At 40.2% G+C, this 20,078-nt stretch overlaps 1 protein-coding gene across 3 annotated transcripts in view; it reads right to left on the bottom strand.

Annotated features, from left to right (window-relative positions):
• mllt3 (MLLT3 super elongation complex subunit) overlaps positions 1–19,476 on the bottom strand; it is an 86,204-nt gene extending 66,728 nt beyond the window's left edge. For all 3 annotated transcript variants that reach the window (XM_084691507.1, XM_084691508.1, XM_084691509.1), the window contains exons 1-2: positions 19,349–19,476; positions 18,610–18,790 (exon numbers count right to left, since the gene is read on the bottom strand). In XM_084691507.1, the coding sequence (XP_084547633.1) occupies positions 18,610–18,790; positions 19,349–19,360 (193 nt within the window). In that variant the 5' untranslated portion in view covers positions 19,361–19,476. The remainder of the gene's footprint in view (positions 1–18,609; positions 18,791–19,348) is intronic.
• Positions 19,477–20,078: the final 602 nt, after the last annotated feature.

Genomic DNA, 20,078 nt, shown 5'->3' with positions numbered 1-20,078 from the left:
GGGCATAAGAAAGGAGGGGACAGCGTCAAACATTTTTACTGAGGCTTTTAGATGACAGTTTGTCACAGTGTGTTTTGGAGTTTGGGATGTATATTTACTAGGACTGGGAAAGTTAACGTGTTAATCTTCTTAATTAATTTGAAATGTTTAACGCATTAAAAATAATTTTGCGCTATTAACGCAATACCTTTTTTGCGTCTATTACAAACACTATAAGCTTCCGTTTTAACCATTTCCTGTTATGGCGGCTGTTGAGCGTGCCAGAGCCAATTCACCCTGTTATGATGGAAAAAGACCGTTTTAGGAGGAAAGTTTACATTTAAAAAGTATCCGGATGGCAATTTGGACAAGACAAAAGTGGTGTGACCAATTTTCAAAGTCGAATTCAAATATTATAGAAGAAATGTGTGTTTAGTTTATCATATAAAAGCAAAACACCCGGGCATTATTGACGTTACTAGCGAGGCTACAGGACGGCCTTGCCAATCTACGTGTCTTCTTTTGGACTATTGCCTGAAGTTCTAAGCTGATCCAGTATTTTTTTATAACCTTCAGGGTTTAAACTTTAAATATTCAACATGCACTTCAACACTGTTGTTTTTAAAGTTGCTGGATATATTTAATGGCAATTACTATTCTGTAGTTCCCAGGAGAGACTTTACAGTTCACGACATGTCATAAAATGTTCCATTTAAAATATACTTAATCGTGTTAATTTATTAAATTCAGTTTTTTACATGATGATTAGAAGCTCAGGGAAAATGCAATTAATCACAGCATATTGTGCGATTAATTAGTAAAAAAAAAAAAAAAAAAAAGATTCCCTGCCCTATTATTTATGTTTTGTGCTTATAGTAGGGCTGGGCGATATGGGTAAAAAATTATCGATATAGATATTTATATCTACATTCAATAACGATAATTAAACGATAGACCACAGATCTATAGTAGTAGCTAAATAAGTCTCCTCCTCAACTTTTTTCCCTACACTCGGCATAAGGTTTAAGCAGAGCAGTGTGAGAGAAATGTTTGCAGTCAGGGAGCGTGTACCTGGGGTCAAGTATCTTAAGCTTTATAAAACCTTGCTTTTTATCAATAGACCAATTATTTGTTTGTAAACATTCGGGATGCGTACGCAACGTGGTTGAAGAAAACCGGGAACGGACAGCATTTTAAATGTCAAAAGGAACACACGGATAATACAAATAGTTAGATTTAAAAAGATCAAAAAGATCGAGGAGGACAGCCTTTAAGAGAGAAAGCGATTACCCTTTGATCTGTCGCATCAGAATTTTGATTTGGGTCCCGAAAGTCTTGAAATTTGAGTGAGAATGTCGCCGGTACAGACGCATAGTCGAGCGGCAACCATGTCTTCACGTCATGTCACAAAGTTCATAATTTTACAGTTTTACATTCAATCAACAATAACTCCACATTTGCAGTTTGTCGTATTACCAGATTTGGTAACCACCTGTTTGTTTACTACACCAATTTGCACCGAGCATTGCCTGCTCTTTCTCGTATTTCAAAAAGCCAAACAACTTTCAAATTACTGAACAAGACTAACCCTTTTTATCAACAATTTCTTCATTGGAAGTTGCTCCCTCGCCATGCCTATCGCTGCCACTGTTTTCGGCAATAAGACTAATTTTCCGCGGTTTACATTTGCTACTCCACTCGACGTGCTCAGAATATTTTAGCGTAGGCTATTTCTCCGCAACTTCCTGCTGCATCACAGAAATTAAATGGACTGCTGTTCCTAATTATTCTCTATCGACATTATCGATATTATTAAAAATGAATGAATGTTACGATATCTTTATCGAGGGAAGTCATTACTTCGATAGTTATTTTTATCGATTTATCGCCCAGCCCTAGCTTATAGCGCAACCAAAATTTAAATAGCCCCATGAAGCATGTTGAATCCACTCTTTCTACTTCCTATACTGTATGTTCCAGTCAAGATTTATATTTTTTAACTCTACAAATGATCTCAAAGTCATCTGCTGAGTTCACTTAATGTTAACACTCAGTCCACAGTATCCACACACATTCATTTTCAGTTGTTCAATAACTTAAGTTCTACTGTTATTTTGAAAGACAATTGGACTGTCCTGACCCACACCTCCCCACCCCAGAGGCCCCTTCCCCCACCACCACAGAGACGAGAAGTTTACAGACTGTTCAAGAGGCAGAACCCCCGCAAAGCAGCTGGACCGGACTGTCTCTCCTGCCACCCTTAAGCACACTGTGCTGACCAGCTGTCTCCGGTGTTTACAAACATCTTCAACACCTCTCTGGAGACATGCCATGTGCCAGCCGTTTAAGTCCTCCACAATCATCCATGTGAGTAAAAAGCCAAGGCCAACTGGAATTAATGACTACAGACCATTTGCTCTGACCTCAGTGGTAATGAAGTCTTAAGAGTGTCTGGTGCTGGCACACCTCAAATCCATCACGGACCCTCTCCTGGACCCCCTGCAGTTTGCCTACCGAGCTAACATTGCCTGTAGACAATGCAGTAAACATGGCCCTCCACTTCACCCTCCAGCACCTGGACTCCCTGGGATCCTACGCCAGGATACTGTTTGTGGACTTCAGCTCTGCTTTCAACACCATCATCCCAGCTCTGCTACATGGCAAGCTCTCCCAGCTGAACCTGCCAAGAAAAACCAACCCCACTCAGCCCTATTAGCCTGTGCGACTCCCGAGTCGACACTGTGGAGACCTTCCACTTCCTGGGCACTATCCTCTCCCAGGACCTCAAGTGGGAACTGAACTTTTTTTCTCTCTTGGATCTTGATAAAGGCGGTCGCATTTTTCCCTCCTCCCCTTCCCTGCTTCGCTCTGTCTTGTCTTGTATGTCTCAAGATACTCTCTCACCATCACGAAACTAGAAGCATGGAATTAATTAGCTGGTCTCTCAATGCAATTGATACCATCTTCTCGAAGAGAAGCTCGGGTTCGGGGGAACTCAACTGTCCTGACGGGACGTTCGCAGCTGGCTACACGATGGACGCGTGGGACAATTGGCGTGTCGTGTGTCTAGCGGCACTTTCCGTTGAGGATGTTGAAGACATCTTTATATTCGGAACCGTGATTACAGGCTTTCTGCTGTTTGGAATAGGCGGTTGGCTTGTATATCGGAAAGTCAAGGAAACGGCTGCAGCCATCAAAAGCCCCCTTAGGCTGCCCGACCTGATTGATACGTGGGCAGAGCCGTTGGAGCACTGACTGTGAACTTACAGCGGAATATGGATTACAACAGGGATAAGTTTGCGGCTCTGCAAAGGAGTTTCGAGGAGTTGGAGGCCTTCCTGAAGGGTGGACGTGAAAATTGAGTCGCGTCTACTCGTCTGAACAACTACACCAATCTTATCTACTTTCGGCCCCGTAACCAGCACAGGCCTTGGCCAAGGCCGTTGCTGGAAAACGCGACACTATCTTGCTCTTCCCTTCCCACTCCCCCACCATCATCTGTGGCTTGGTCTCTACCCGGGTCATGACCCAGGACGTCTCCTTGCCAACACAATCTGCATAGGGAGACTCGGACTGATTGTGGCCTAGGTCGAGGGCGCCAACCCAGACCTACTCACACACTAACTTTCACTTACTACAGATACCACCACCCCCCACCCCCATCCAACGCCTTCGACTGCTTGTTTCCCTGGGGGGCTGGCGGGTCTGTGTCCAGCGCCTATCATGGCTGCAGGTCCAGATGCTGCTAGTCTACCCCCCCCCCTTTCCCATTGCAAGTTTTGTAATGTTGTGTTGTAAATGTTTGTGGGCTTATGTGCTGAGGTTTTTGCCGGTTCCCACACTGTACTCCTGTAGGAGCATTGTCTGGGGGTTGCTTTTTTCTCTCCTCCCCTCTCCTCATGTTATGCTTTGTAACCTTTCTAATTGGCGCCACTAATGGCTGCCTAGGTAGGCTATCCTGCCAAAGTAAATTCCTTGTTTGTGTAAACTTTCATGGCGAATAAACACCAATTCTGATTCTGAACATCAGCTCCCTCACCAAGAAAGCAGAACACAGGATGTACTTCCTGTGGCAACTAAAGAAGTTCAACCTGCCAAAGACAATGATGGTGCACTTCTACACAGCCATCATTGAGTCCATCCTCACCTCTTTCATCACGATCTGGCACGCTGCTGCCACTGCCAAGGACAAGATCAGACTGCAGCCTATCCTCCCCACTGCTGAGAAGGTGATCGGCTGCAATCTGCCATCTCTCGAGGACCTGCACACCTCAAGGTCCCTGAGGCGGGCAAGAAAGATTGTGGCCGACTCCTCCCACACGCACACTGTTCTAGTCACTTCCCTCTGGCAGGAGGCTGTGGTCCATCAGGTCCAAAACCTCACACCACAAGAACAGTTTCTTTCCATCTGAAGCTGGCCTCATCAACAAGGCCCAGAACTCCCAAATGTCATTAATGCGGTCATAAAGCTTTTCTCTCATCTTAATGGAAATTGCATAATGCACCAAATCACATTGCACTCTTCTTATATATGAAACGATTAAAATTGTATAGTATTGGTTAGAATGATCTAGATACTGTTGTAAATTCCAAAATATATATTTTCAACATTTTATATTTAAAACTCATGTTTACTGTATGTACCTTCATGCCATAGTAAATTCCTTGTTTGTGAAAACTTACATGGCGAATAAATCTTATTCTAATTCTGATTCAACTTGGGGTGCTGGGTGTCTCTAAATATTTATCATTAGGTGAGTGATACATTTCATAATATACATACCCTATATGTCCGTTCAAATCAACAACTGCATGAAGTTTGCTAGTAGCAGCAAATTTAATTATAAGCATATCAGTTTATGACTACTTATATTTTATTTTTATTTTATTCCCCTTAGTATTAGCTAGACCCACCTTAGTATTAGCTAGACTTTGCTCCTTTTGTATAGTAAGTCCACATATTGAAGTTTCAATATTCCTATATGTTTCATGTATTCACCTCCCTGCCAAAGTAAATTCCTTGTTTGTGCAAACATTCATGGCAAATAAAATCCCTTCTGATTCTGATCAGGGTGATCACAAGCCAGATCAGACTAAAAAGCCATTTATTTTCATGTAGAGACTTTTTTGTACACAACTTCGCATATGCAACAAATGAATCACTGCATTTTACTGAGTCTGCCGTTCAAAGGCTGACAATCAGTTATTAAGGACATTGTTTTCTGTCCATCGTAATCCACATTTGATATACTTAGAAACTGCACAGGGTTGCATTTAGTTCAACCTCTGACCATAAATTGCTATATGTCTCTAAACAAATATTTTGCAAAGAATTTCAAAGAAAAGGTGCTTTAAAATGATAACATGGTAAACACTTCGAGCTGCAATTCTTGTATGAAAAGTGCTATATAAATAAAGTCTTACTTAGAGTACAATAGCAATCTCAAAATGCAATGACTAAAGAGGGTGTGTTTATAGCATAAGAACAGTTCCGAACACAAACATTAAGGGTGTAAAAAGTTTGTAATAGGCCTTTACAAGAATCCTGTGCTAAGCCAGGTAATACAGTAGACATGAGTAAATTAACCTTGTGTAACAAACGGAACATTTACGTAATGGAAACCCTTGAAATTTACAAGTCTGATTGAACAGTTCTTGGTTAACTGATGTCATTAATAGTTGGAAACACATTACAATCACTGATGAAAAGGCATATTTTGAAGAAGGAGCAGCACTACTCAACCCTTTATGGATACAATGAGGCTTGAGTCGCCATTGGCTAGTAAAACATTTGGTATTTATTTTACTCAACAGACTTTTTACAAATGCATGAATAATGCAACTGAAAAAAACTACATAATAATTATTATCTTGCATATGGATTTAATCTACCATTTTTTTTTACAAATGGCTCTCTTGCCACTTGACTTAGCCACTTCTCCACAGCTGATGATGGATCATACTGCTGAAGCTCTGGGCCTTCTGTTGAAATGAAGATCAGGTCTGAAAGGCGTGAGCATGCGAGCCTGCTGCGGACATCTGATTTTATTCTCTTTTGGGCACTGAAGGCTCTTTCGCAGTTGGCAGAGCTGATGAGCAGAGCAAGAATAATCTGAAGAAGGAACAGTAATCTTAAATTGTCTTGAGAACTAAAGAAATATTAAGCGTTTTCTGCTCAAACTGGAATCGTCCCTTTTTGCATCCATATCTTTGTTCGTGACGAGTGCTGTAAAAAGCAAATCTATCTTTTTGTGAGAGAAAGCAACAGAGGCAGTGTAGCGTTTTACCTTCCCTAACGACAAAAAATCTTATCTAGTGACAAGCGACTTGCCGTTACTTTGGCAATCTCTGTTTTCGTTGTTGAGCAGCAGCAAAATAACTAATTGTTCGTCTGTTGTCATAGCATCCAGTCATGTTAACTCGCAGTCAAGCGACGGTGCATCATTGAAATCTGCGCTACACTTATTATTTGCCTCTAACTCAGTCACAGGCGAGTGAAATCGAATTAAAGATCATTTTTAGTCGTCTAGCATGACATTTTGTCGCATGTGCGATTGATTTACTTGCACCGTAGAGTCAGGCAGCTTCCCCAACACCCCCCCCCCCCATTTCGAACCTGTAGCCTGGTCCTAACCAGACCCTCGTACATTTCATTTGTACAGAGGGTCTGGGATCGCTCCATTGACAAGCGTTAACTTCCTTGAAGGCGGGTACTCTGTTAAAGTTAAAAACTATTGGATCTGCCCAGAGCCACTCTGATCTGCCATAACCAATTGCTTACGTTCGCCTTAGCCAACTCCTTCACTACGGGGTTAGCTGCCGTAGCTGGAAAATCAAACTGTTCCCAAACCCCCTGGGGAGGGGAGTCACAACATCATGACCACTAACAAAACTCAGCAAGGATTGTTCTTGCTTCGGCTTTAACTTATGGATATTCGGCAGTGTCGCCACAACTGCAGAATAGCTTCGCTCGCATCTTTCTCCACCGCCAATACTGAACTACAACTCAAACTAGTGCACAACATAAATGTCATTGTTCTCAGCCACTCCGTCTGTTCGCTGATTGGACCTAGACATTTTTCTTCCTGAAAACTGACTGATGCACTGAAATCCCAGACCTAGTACAGAAGCAAAATCCAAATTGAGCGGAAGTACGTAGGAGGGCAGAGCCAGGCTAACGTTATGACACCTTTTGCAGAATCTACACAAATGCACCTTAAGAAAAATATAAAATGCTACAATATACAAAAACAGCACTAACATTTTGCACCAACAGCGGTTACGTTGCTGAAATAAAATATCAATAAATTAACTAAGTAAAAATTGGGTTAGACTAACCCAGAATTAAAGGAACACATTTCTGGGTTGACATTTGACTCTCTCTCAAAGATGAAACTGAACTTTTGTGGAAGTCAAAATACGCGAACAATTTTACGATAATAGTACAACCACAAATTAATGGGTGAAAATCCCAGAGGGATGGGGGGGACACACCCCAATCCTGGGAAAAATATGATTGGCCCTGCCACTGTAAACAAGTTTTTCAATATGCAATGAAGATACTGATTTTAGACACAGATTAACGTGAGCTATATGTTAAAGCAAAACTTGTCTCCCCCCACCGCCCAGAAAATGCTTGAGACCATTTATATGTAATTTTGCCCACCAAACATATCTGATTTTTGCCCCTGCACAGATCGAAGGGAATTTCTCAGAGTAAATACTATGCATTTGGATATCACAAACATCAGGGTTTCCCACAGCACTTTGCAGTTATGGCGGCCGCCTTAACACACGCCTGACGCGTTGACTGTCAAAGTTTTTTTTTAATTAGCGATATTTGCTGTGTTTCCACCAGTTCTCCCTTTCAGTTCTCCCTTTCAAATGCCCCCTCCCCTGAACATAGATGGGGCAGAGATGACATGTATATTATCAATGTTTCTTTTTCATTTACTTGCACATTGCATTCCAAGTAAGTTATTGACCCTTTGTAAAATGCAACAAGATAACATTGGATTTTGAGTGTATTTGGTCTCCAAAGAAATTCTGTGCTATATGCCTCAATTTAAATGAAGACATCTTTGAAGTGCTGACTAAATTAAATGTAAAAGCTTTACTTTCTAGAGGTGCTCTGAAATAACACAAAAACAAGCCAATATGTTATAGCAAGAGTAACTGGGGAGAACAGAGTGAAAGACCTACCAACCAACAGCCCTTATAAACCATGCTTCAATAAACCACTTCCTCTACCCACCTTCATTGACAAAACCAGAGGAGAGTGAGTAGTTACAGCCGAGTTCCTGTTTTTCGTCCACACCTCCTCCCCCTTTCCACTCCTTTTATGCCAGCAGCAGCAGCAGCAACAGGAGTTCACAGTCCCAACCCTTTGTGCTCCTCCTATACAAGTAGGCATGATTTCTGCTAAGTTGTAAAACAATTACTAGCAAATTCCTGTCAGCCTTTGATTTCTGGCCAGAGGCTGAAAAAAGCAGAGAAGGAAAGGGAGGAGCAATGTCCAAGACTAAGATAGTACTATACCAGAGGCAGTGGTAACTGTGTGTGCGCATGTGTGTGTGGGGTGATATCAGTGCACTTTCGTTGTTATAACAGGAGAACACATTAATTTTAGAAAAGGCTCCTGTGCACATATTGGAAACCAAGCTATTAAAATGGAACTGCTTCTGGAGATGTTTTATGAGAAATGTTGCATGCCCTTCTTGCAACAGTTATTCTGACTACATGTGGCTGGTGTACGCAAAACCAGAAAGTGTATTTATATTTTGTGCAAAACCATCAACAAATGACAGAAAAGCTCAAAGATTCTGTTTGTTATCTTAAAAATGTATGAGGCACAACACAACCATTTTCAAAGGTGTCAAGTTCATCATTTTGTCGTGATGTAAAAAAATTCACAAAACATTCAGGGCTCAATGTTACATTTACATATAGTCATTTAGCAGACACTCTTATCCAGAGCAACTTACAGTAAGTACAAGGACATTCCCCCGGGGCAAGTAGGGTGAAGTGCCTTGCCGAAAGACTACATCATTTGGCACGGCCAGGAATCGAACCAGAAACCTTCTGACTACTAGCCCGATTTCCTTACCGCTCAGCCACCTGACTCTGAACGTTAACATTTTTTGCCACTGGCCCCGTTTGATACTTACTGGCACCAAGGCCATTTTTAATGGCCCCCCCTTTATCATTGTTACAACAAAACCAAAAGATTTATAAGTTATGTTATTCTGTTAACATGTTTGACCATTTATCAAACACATCCTGGATATAAAAAGAAATGAAATCACATTTCTAGTGATAAAAAATAAACAGGTAATATAGCTGCAAGTAGCGATGCGGGTTCCTCCGCAAAATAGCAAAATATTATAAAAATGTACATTGTATAAGATCAAGAGTGTTCATGTTTGGCAAACAACAACAGGTTGAATGGAGATTCGTACTTAAGCGCATGTGGTTGCAAGTCACATCTTTATCCTGTCTGCTCCACATCAACTGTTGAGTTTCTATGAATCAAAAGGCTGAGTAATAGCTTTGGTTAGCTTTGGGACAAAGTTTAAGCAGCTGTAATTCAGTCATCTTTTGACATATCAAGGTGAAATTGCGTGTGCTACTTCAGAATGATGATATCCTGTTCAACTAACCAGAAAATTAGAATTGTGGCAGGCCAAAAGGTTGTGACTGGATTTGAACCTATGACCTTACTTTCAGCAGCACACTGTCAGACCATTGAGCCATTCTCAGCAACTGGAAGTGTTAGTGACTGTATGAAAAAGTCAGCCGTTTATCCTGTGGCAAGCATTATTAGATTAGGCCAAAGTTTAAGCGGCTGTAATTCAGTCATCTTTTCAAGGTGAGGTTGCACATGGTATTCCAGACTGATGTCATCTGGAAGCCTGTAAAGTTTGAAAAATCAGCCAAAAGAACATTAGCGTTATTGACAGACAATATGAACATTTAAATTGAGCCACATTGCCTTATATTCAATTTTGCCAAACATTGCTTTGAAAGACATGTATCCTACACAGCTACAACAAATTTTGGCTTTCTACACATGATGCAAGAAATCCAATGCGCTGTCTAGATGAAGCGGGATCTTATCTACAGAGCACAAGTTAAAGATCTAGTTCAGGTTCTTCTGGTGTAGGAGTCCCCTCAAAATGAAACAGCGCAGTCTCGCTAAACAGATGATCGGAGTGTTGTGATGGGCTCAAATAAACACGCATTGCTATGTTTTACAACAGGAGTGATCGGAAGACTAGAAACCGTTTTGTCAGAATAAAAAAAAAAAAAAAAACGATGCCTCTGACTGGTTTTGAACCAACAACCCTTTGCTTAGCATGGTCAACGGCCCGGAAGATGGATTGTCAACCACCCAGTTAGCTGTCACGGAAACCAGGTGCTGTCTGCTATTAGCATGGCTGGTCAGGGATTGTTTTAGAAAATTGTCGGTGCCTGTGTAAAAAGATCCACTTTTGTCTGCTTTAGACGGGAACATACGACAGGCGACACAGTGCATCTTAGTTCCATTAAAAAAGTTCCTTACGATTGAGCTTGTAGCTCTCCTTTGCTGCCATCTTCACTTCTGTGTCTTGCGCTAGTTGTTAAAACTTTTATTGAGTTATCACTACTCAACTCTTGACAACGGTGCGCCCCACAATGCAATTTTTTTTCAATCAATACTTTGCAGTGGCTCGAGCGCGACAGTGAGTTGCTAGTTTTACTGTCCCAACGTTACTTTACACTGGCCCTGGGCCATCGGGCCATTGTTATTGTCGAGGACCAAAAAAACATCTCCAGAGGGCTAAAATCATAGCAAGTGTAAATGGAGACACGCTAAGCCTCAGGGTTCGAGACCCAATTATTGATTTTGTGTGTGATTAATCAGACTTCATTTATTTCATCTCCTTACCTTTTAAATCGGATTAGTTTGGGAATCATTCATTTAACACATAACTACTTACACACACGGACAAAATTGTTGGTGCCGTTTGGTCAATGAAAGAAAAACTCACAATGGTCACAGAAAACTTTAATCTGACAAAAGTTATAATAAATAAAAATGCTGTGAATGTTAACCAATGAAAATCAGATATTGCTTTTCAACCATGTTTCAACGGAATTATTTAAAAAAAATAAACTAATGGAACAGGTCTAGACAAAAATGATGGTACCCCTAGAAAAGACTGTAAATAATGTGACAAAAGGGACATGTTAATTCAAGGTGTGTCCACTAATTAGCATCACAGGTGTCTACAATCTTGTAATCAGTCAGTGGGCCTATATTTTGGGCTCCAGGTAGTCACTGTGTTGTCTCGTGACATGGCGTGTACCACACTCAACATGGACCAGAGGAAGCGAAGGAAAGAATTGTCTCAGGAGATTAGAAAGAAAATTATAGACAAGCATGAATAAGGTAAAGGCTATAAGACCATCTCTAAGCAGCTAGATGTTCCTGTGACAACAGTTGCACATATTATTCAGAAATGTAAGATCCATGGGACTGTAGCCAACCTCCCTGGATGTGGCCGCAGGAGGAACATTTATGATGAATCAAAGAGACGGATAATCCGAATGGTAACAAAAGAGCCCAGATAGACTTCTAAAGAGATCCAAGGTGAACTTCATGCTTAAGGAACATCAGTGTCAGATCGCACCATCTGTCATTGTTTGAGCCAATGTGGACTAGATGGGAGACGACCAAGGAGGACACCATTGTTGAAAACAAATCATAAAAAAGCTAGACTGGAATATGCCAAACTCCATGTTGACAAGCCACAAAGCTTCTGGGAGAATGTCCTATGGACAGATGGGACAAAAATTGAACTTTTTGCAAAGGCACATCAGCTCTATGTTCACAGAAGGAAAAATGAAGTATATCAAGAAAAGAACACTGTCCCTACTGTGAAACATGGAGGAGGCTCCATTATGTTCTGGGGTTGCTTTGCTGCATCTGGCACAGGGTGTCTTGAATCTGTGCAGGGTACAATGAAATCTGAAGACTATCAAGGGATTCAAGAGAGAAATGTGCTGGCCAGTGTCAGAAAGCTTGGCCTCAGTCACAGGTCTTGCTACAGGACAATGACCCAAAACACAGTTAAAAACACCCAAGAATGGCTAAGAGGAAAACATTGGACTATTCTAAAGTGGCCTTCTATGAGCCCTGACCTCAATCCTATTGAGCATCTTTGGAAGGAGCTAAAACATGCTGTCTGGAAAAGACCCTTCAAACACCTCAAAAGCTTGTGCAACAAAATATTAAGTTAGGGGTACCATCATTTGTCTAGGCCTGTTCCATGAGTTTATTTTTAAAAATAATTCTGTTGAAGTATGGTTGAAAAGCAATGTCTGACTTTCATTGGTTAACATTCATAGAATTTGTTTATTACTTTTGTCAGATAAAAGTTCTCTGTGACTTGTGTTTTTCTTTCATTGACTGAGGGATACCAACAAGTTTGTCCATGTGTGTAAGTAGTTATGTGTTAAATGAATGATTCCCAAAATAAACTGATTTAAAAGGTTTAAAAGCTTTATTGGATTGAGACAGTTCAAGTTAGACAGGACAGCAGGGAGATAGAGGGGAAGACATGCAGAAAAGGGCCTGTGCCCAGGCTGCTGCAGTAGGGCCTCAACCAACCTATTTAAGATGGGTGGTCTGGGGTTGCATTGGGAGTAATTGGGAATTTTCAATTGGAACTTTGTGTATGGAAATGTAAGCATAAATAAAATTGTTCCCCAGGTGGTTGAACACCTGTTCCCCGTTCTCTGTTAAGAGACCGTTGTAAAGTTTAAACTTGTTGTTATACGTAATGATAATCGTAAAATAAGAATGAAACTACTTTTCTAAGTGCACTTATCAGAAATAAATTCGAGAGCGTAACTGAATTGAGTAGCCTAAAATAATAACACTGTGCCTGAAACAGAACATGAGGTTGTTAAATGACACACAATAATAATAATAATAATATACACTAGCCAGGGCTCAAGTTTTATCAAAAGCTTGGCATGAGATAACCATGCATACCTGTCGGGTATTTAAATCAGCATGTGCAATTTTTATGCCCGTCACAAGAAATAACCCCTTCCCCCATACTTGATCCAAGCCAACTTCTTCGGGGAACTGCATGGTCCATTGAGACAGTGGGCCGTCTCCACGGCAACACCTGAACGCCAGCTCTTAACTGCAGACCATAATGAAATGCTGTTGTGATTTTACTGACTGTTGCATCATTAATTGTAAATTGCTGGAGAGGGCAGCTTCTCTGGACTCCCTGGAAACCACTATAGCTGTGGGTGATAAGAGGGAGAGAAAGCTACAGCACATCTGTCTTTTTCTTAAAGGGGTCAAAACCGATTTTACCTTGCAATAGTTGAATAACAACAGTTTGTGGGTAAAATGGACATACAGTGAACCTCAAAGTCCATTGACACCTCTTTCCTATCTAAAACTCACAACTTGAAACTGCAGCTGTAAAATGATCGGTTTCGAAAAAGCTGAATTTGTGACATCACAAATGTAGCATCGCCATTGTCACGCCCCAACATTTACATACAGACCAGCCCTCTGGTGTTCTGGCCTAGGATCTCAGACACTAGTTTACCTGTGCGCTGCTCTGTGTACTTCCAGGGGAATTACAAAGGAGAAAGTGGAAGTTTTTAAAGGATATTGAAAATGGACCATCGTAAATGCAGTGTTCCAGGCTGTATGGGAATATTGACACTTTTCAGAGTCTCCCTAAGGAACCAAACACTCAACGGGCTGTGATGTTTGTCTATGAGAAGATCCCTGTGCAGTTTGACCCTCAATTACACATTTGCTCAAACCATTTCACAGAGGACAGTGTTGAAAACCTGGGACACTGTAAAGCAGGATTTGCTATGAAGCTGTTGCTGAAAAGAGTTGCTGTTCCAATCTTACGTTCATCACAACCGCAAGCTGTAGTATGAGGTTGTCACTAACAGTTATTAGCAATGCTAACGTATCCTGACTTTATCTAGCATCGGTAGAATGTTTGATATTTGAGTTTATTGGCAATGGGGCTAACGTTATTTAATGTTCCTATTTCTTTTAAATAAATAACTTGTGCTGTCTTGTAAATCTACAATTCAAGATGCATGCTTTTCCAGATCTATTCAAATAGATCATTCAAATAGTTAGAGCTAACTGAAGCCAAGTTGAATCACGATAGTTTGTTTGCTAAGCTGTAGTGCTAACATTACCTACCCAAGTCGATCCCGTTTGCTTCGACAACAGAAGTGGAAACAACTAACGTTATCATTTCAAATGATATCTAGTCAATCTGTTGAAAAAAGTGTTGTGCAGACAATAGATGTATTGTCCATTTATTTATTAAATGGATCTGGGAGGTCAGCAAACTCCCCCTAAAAATAATTTATCATACCACGTCTTCAAAGGTCTTAAAAAAAAAAAAATGTCAGTCAAAGATATTAGATGATATCAAAGATGGCAGGTTGATTTGTGTGCAGCTTTGAGGCATTTGGGAAAATAAATACTGTGTGGGTATCTCAACACATACACACTCTTATTAGACCCAACTTTGACTCAGTCCATTCCAAACCCAAACATAAAGCCATTGAACTGTGAAAAATATGCAATTTTGCTAACCACCTCAGCCTATCCCCAGTCAGAAGCACTCAGTTTAATGTCTCAATAATTTGCTGCACACAATCAAGAAATCCCCAAAAAGCATTACCATATTTTAGGCCTGGTAAAGTGGGCAAACAATGTTTACCTGGCATGGAATATTTTTCCATATTGAGAAATACGTCACACACAGTGTTGGGTAACGTAATTTTTTTAAAGTAACTAGTTAGTTACATTCCTTGTAAAGTAACTAGTTACGTTACTTAAATGTATTCATTTAGCAGACGCTTTTATCCAAAGCGACTTCCAAAAGAGAGCTGAGTTAGTTACTTGCTGTAGAGAGTAAGGCGTTAAGTTACATTAAGAAAAGTAGTTTATTTCTAAGACAATTCACCTTGGTCACTCTTATGCCCAGAAGTCACATTTAATGGGTTGACCTCAGCAATAGCACATATTGTACTGAATTATCAGTGTCACTCGCATATAACATGATCAATCCTCATTATACAGCAAGACAGATCAAGGTAATAATAAAAAGCAATATTTGCATGAAGTTCTTGAATCAAGAAACTCTTTAATCAATAAATAATGTTGTAAAATGCCAGGCAGAAATCTAGTAGTTACCTAGCTGTACAATTTACCAGGGCTAGGTTTGAATCTAGGAGCAAAACAAAGCTAAGCTATAGCTAGGTATATGGTAGCAAAATGGTGTTCACTTTAGTACTGAACCAGACTATTTTACTTACTGTAATATAATCCTAAACCACTGAACGATACAGCAACACATCACACAAGCTTGAGTTCAATACATTATTTTATGTGACATGTGACAGGCCTGTACATGCAAGTCTTAAGCGTTAAATAACTATTTAGCTGGTCGGCTCCATGACGCCGGGTAAATTGGTTGAGACTGCACACCAAAAGAACGAAGGGGAACCCACCTGTCTAGCAGATTAAGACGTTTTCGTAGGTACCTAGCGAAAAGTAGCCTCAACTTTCCTAGACTTTGAGCTACATGCTGAGTGCTCGTGACCAAAAAACTAAATTAAGCAACGTGTTACTTGTTTGAACAAGGAAGTAGTAACAGATTCATTCAATTAAATAAGTAACACTGATCACGCATATGTCATTAAAATTCTCATCCATGCCATATTTATGGTGCCCTAACCAGAAAGTTAAACCCTGGGCATAATAATTAATATTATTCACATAGTATGCTATCCATTTGTATACTGTACATATATAGGAATACATATTTTCTTTTTGACACCAATAATTGATTAAGGAGATGCATTAGTTTAAATAAATGCATCTGTGCATGGGCGGATCTACAGGGGTGCAAGGGTGGGGGGGTCAGCTGCCCCCCCATTCTAGAGCCTTGCCCCCTCAGCTGCCCCCTTAACTTTGGTGATCCAAAAACAAACTGCCACTATGTCCACAAGCTTCTCAAAACATTGAACTGAACAATACATTTACCGAAAGTGAACAATTAAATGTATTTTAAATGTATTCTTAGCCCCCTGCCCCTCAAATACTCAGCTACGCCCCTGCATCAAACGTGCAGAACGGCGTTCACAGTCTGGCTCACACAGCTAGTCTGCTATGGTGCAGTTCTGCATCCCGGCAAAGACTGGAGCGACTGAGCTTCACCCGAGCCTCTGAAGGTGAAGTCAGTTTTCCCAGGTGAAGTTTAAACACACGTTTAACTTAAAGTTACATTTGTAATGAATGTAATGTATGTTAAAGACGATTCAGCATCAGCAAAAACAGCGAGTCTTTTATGTTAGCCAAAATTCAAATCTCTCCCTCGTGATTTGCAAGAGCACTGCCCTTTGATTAGTTTTGATTTTAGTAAAGAAAAGAACAGCTTAATAAATCTTGTTTATATCCATAACATTTACTGATGATCGCTGTTTCGCCGACATTGCATTACAACACACAATACAGTGCCAGTTGGGAGATCAATCATTTTTATATAATTAGCTAAGCAGTCCTTTAAAATCCACTTACTCTCACATATCGTTTTGCTGCAAAGCACAACAACCGTCGCTTTAAGCTTTCCAAAAACGGGTGATCATGGGTAATTTGTGGACAGAAGCCTAATTGTAAAGTTGTAAAGTTTTAAATTATAATAAGATGGGAATTATAATGGATGGGAAAAAGATGCCAGCAGGAACTGAAAAAGCTGGTAAAAAATAAATATCTGTCACTTCATAAACCTAGGTTCCTGCAAGGGTGGGAAAAATATATTTTCTCAATAGCCCCGAATCTTTCATGTAAACATTTGGGTTGTAGCCCAATTACCGGAAAATATAACAACATGAGTCCAACAATGTTTTTATTACATAAAGCTCAAAAACAATTTTGCACTGAAATTAATGCAAAAAATCTCCCTCGCGCGGTATGCGTGCTTGCATTAATGTGAAGTTCCGATTTACCCTCACATCAAAACCTTGAATATAGGTCCTTGGTTCAGGTTAAGCCCAGAATGTTCAACGTATGGCTAGGCCCCTGGTGGGGATGGGCTGGTTTTGGCCGTTACACTCCCAGGCTGATAATACACTCCGGCCCTGACTGCGCTTATTCCTGTTGTGAATTAAAAACGCTTGTAGTGTGCAAGGCATGATTAAACAATAACTACTGTAGTTTAAAAGTATTTTCGTTTTTGTTTTGTTAAAGCCATTCACATATAGTGATTCCCACATACCTATGCCACCCTGCCAAGACCTCTGACACCCATTTGCCACCCCATGTAAAATGTTCTAGCTCCACCACTGATCTGTGTCTAATCAAACTGCGAGATTGTGTTTAACTCTGTGCCCTTTACTTTGTAACCAATATACCTTCCTTTCTTCCTACCCATCATTGTATTTAATCAATCTTTGAGAACAATGCCGTTGTTTGTCTACTAATGTAAATCAATTTCCAGAAGCTCCTCCTCCTAGACCTACAAAATAGGAAACTCAAAGCAGCATTTGAGAATAAAAGGGTGCTGTGTCAATTATATACACAACAGATTGTACTTGCAGCAATCATTTGATGGAACTTTTGCAGTGGTTTCTAACAGACATGGTAAAATATTCCCATTGACTCATTCACAAAAACAGCATGTCTGACTGATGGTCAAATATCACTCTGCAGCCAAGTCTCGATAAAGAACGCACTAAGCAAATACCGCAAGATCAAGATCCCAAAAACATTGAAAAACAAATACAAAACAGTAAATTACAAGCAACACTTAATAGAAACAAATGATTACTATTTATAAAACAAGTTTGCATTAACCGGGCTAAAGCTTTAGTTTTGCTGGATGGGAACAAATAACTAGACACTGCGTTGCAATATTAGAACTGTTCGAAAAACTGCTTATGTTCTACTGCAACGCGAGTCGCGTGTAATTACAATATGACAGGGTCTCTCTCCAAGACTACGTCTTTGGCACGTTTCCCAGCAATTGTCACGCCAAATAACACTCAAAGTACCAGCAACGTAGGGGGTAAAAAATCCCAAACCCCCCCAAAATATATTAATTGATCCCTTCCCTTCTTTCCAAACGCTCTATTCAAGGACATTAGCCTGGGTTTGCATTTTGGTCTGAAGGCGTTGCGTTTTGAACATTTGCCTATAATGTTTCTGGATTCTTGCTCGTACAATGTTTGTGTATCCACCAGGGGCAAGCATGTCCCAGATGCTCAAAATGTTATGATTCACATAATGCATTAAAGCATTAATGCTAGAGCAAGTCGAAAGAAACGATTGTTGTAAAGATGCACTGAGGGAAAAGACTAGCAAAAAAAAGCATATAGCCAAAAAGTCCAAGCGTCACTAAAATGATTGCGAAAAGCATTTCTCTAAAGTTGGAAACACAAACGTTTAAGTTATAACTTCGTGGATCTACAACAGCAGCATTGGGCTCCTCACCGCCATGTGTGCGACTGTGCTGTAGTAGCGTGTATTAGTATTGTGGTCGACAAAGGCAAACCAAATGGGTTACGTTCATCTGTCCTTACCTCTTTTGGGTCTCGGGAAGCTTTCGTGCAGGTGAAAAACTACTTTTTCCACAAAATGCTGTATATTGCTGTGCTCTGGTCCCCGGACGAACACCAACCAGTCGTGCGTAAAGCCTTCAACAGTCGGTTTCTTTCTGACCTGAGCACGATGACCAAGTTCTAATTTTACCTGAACAGCACCCTGTAAACATCCACAATGTGTAAATAAGAATGCATTTTCAGTCCTAAACATGGCACTTCATACAAAAACGTTTCACTTGATGTGCATACGAAGAATGTATTACAATTATAGCCTATATTAACAGGAAAACTAAGGGTAATACACACATGCATTTTCAAAATTGTATTGTATAGCCCACGTTGAAAACGAGCGACGTCTTATCTTTAACAGTTTCAGCATTCTTTAAGAAATTAATCAACGTACCATAATAAAAGACAGTAAAACTGCACTTCATTTTCAACGCTGAAAATAATTCTAAAAAAGTTTGTTTTATGGTTTATTTATCACTTTCTAATAAAGGCTTTAGCTAACGGTACAGTATATTGTTTGAATGGGAATGCACCGCTACATTTGCATTTTTCGGATCGACTAGTTCCACTGTATTGAGATATGGATGTAAATATGGCAGAAATCTTCGGCAGCAAGACGCGCAGAGTTGTCAATACTGGCTTTCTTATCCATGTAAATATACAGTGCGAGACACCCAGGCAAAAGCATGGTTGGTTTCTGTTTACTCACCGAGCTGGTCATTCTTGATGTCGCGTGTAACCACTGTATCACGGGAAATTTGTTTTAAATGAGCGGATTTTGTAGTGCAGATGGCTGATGGCGGACATGGTGTCTTAATTGAACTCAACCTCGAGTTTCAAAGGTTGAGAAGAAAAGTAATACGCATGCGCTGTGTAGTGCGCTTACAGAAATCGCAGACAGACCAGAACACCCTTGAAGGGAACCAATGAGACAGCACACACGCACAAAGTACTCCTCCATCCAGTAGCCTATCCTACGTTTTCCACCTCTTCAAAACGGCAATGCTGGGCAGTTTATTGGCTTCAATAAAAATATAATATAAAAAGCAAGTGCAAATGCAAAACCTGACCAAACTACGTCCAATATTTGTATTCATTTCACTCAATCTGGATTTGTCACTTCAAAGAACATATACCATTCTCCCAAATCCAAGTGTATGTCTATAGTAAGAACATTTGAAAACGGACTCAATACGAAGAGTAGGCCCACAAGCAGGCAGCTACATATACGTAAAATAATTTAAAAGCGATGGAATATGCTAAACGAAATTAAATAAGTAAACTCCAAAATATACAGGCAATATATACATATGAAATACAATATATTAAATCCCTAATACACATAACCTATTCTAACCTAGGGTTAAGGTTAGCTGTGGTGTAATTGTTAAAGAGGTAAGCAAATACCAATTATAGCACACACAAAAACATCTCTGGAC

Source organism: Hypomesus nipponensis, chromosome 25 (assembly GCF_054491055.1).
Source record: "Hypomesus nipponensis isolate SF chromosome 25, ASM5449105v1, whole genome shotgun sequence".
In the NCBI taxonomy this organism is placed as follows: Eukaryota; Metazoa; Chordata; class Actinopteri; order Osmeriformes; family Osmeridae; genus Hypomesus; species Hypomesus nipponensis.
Note: the sequence above shows the minus strand (reverse complement) of the source record. Positions and strands in the feature narration are given on the sequence as shown.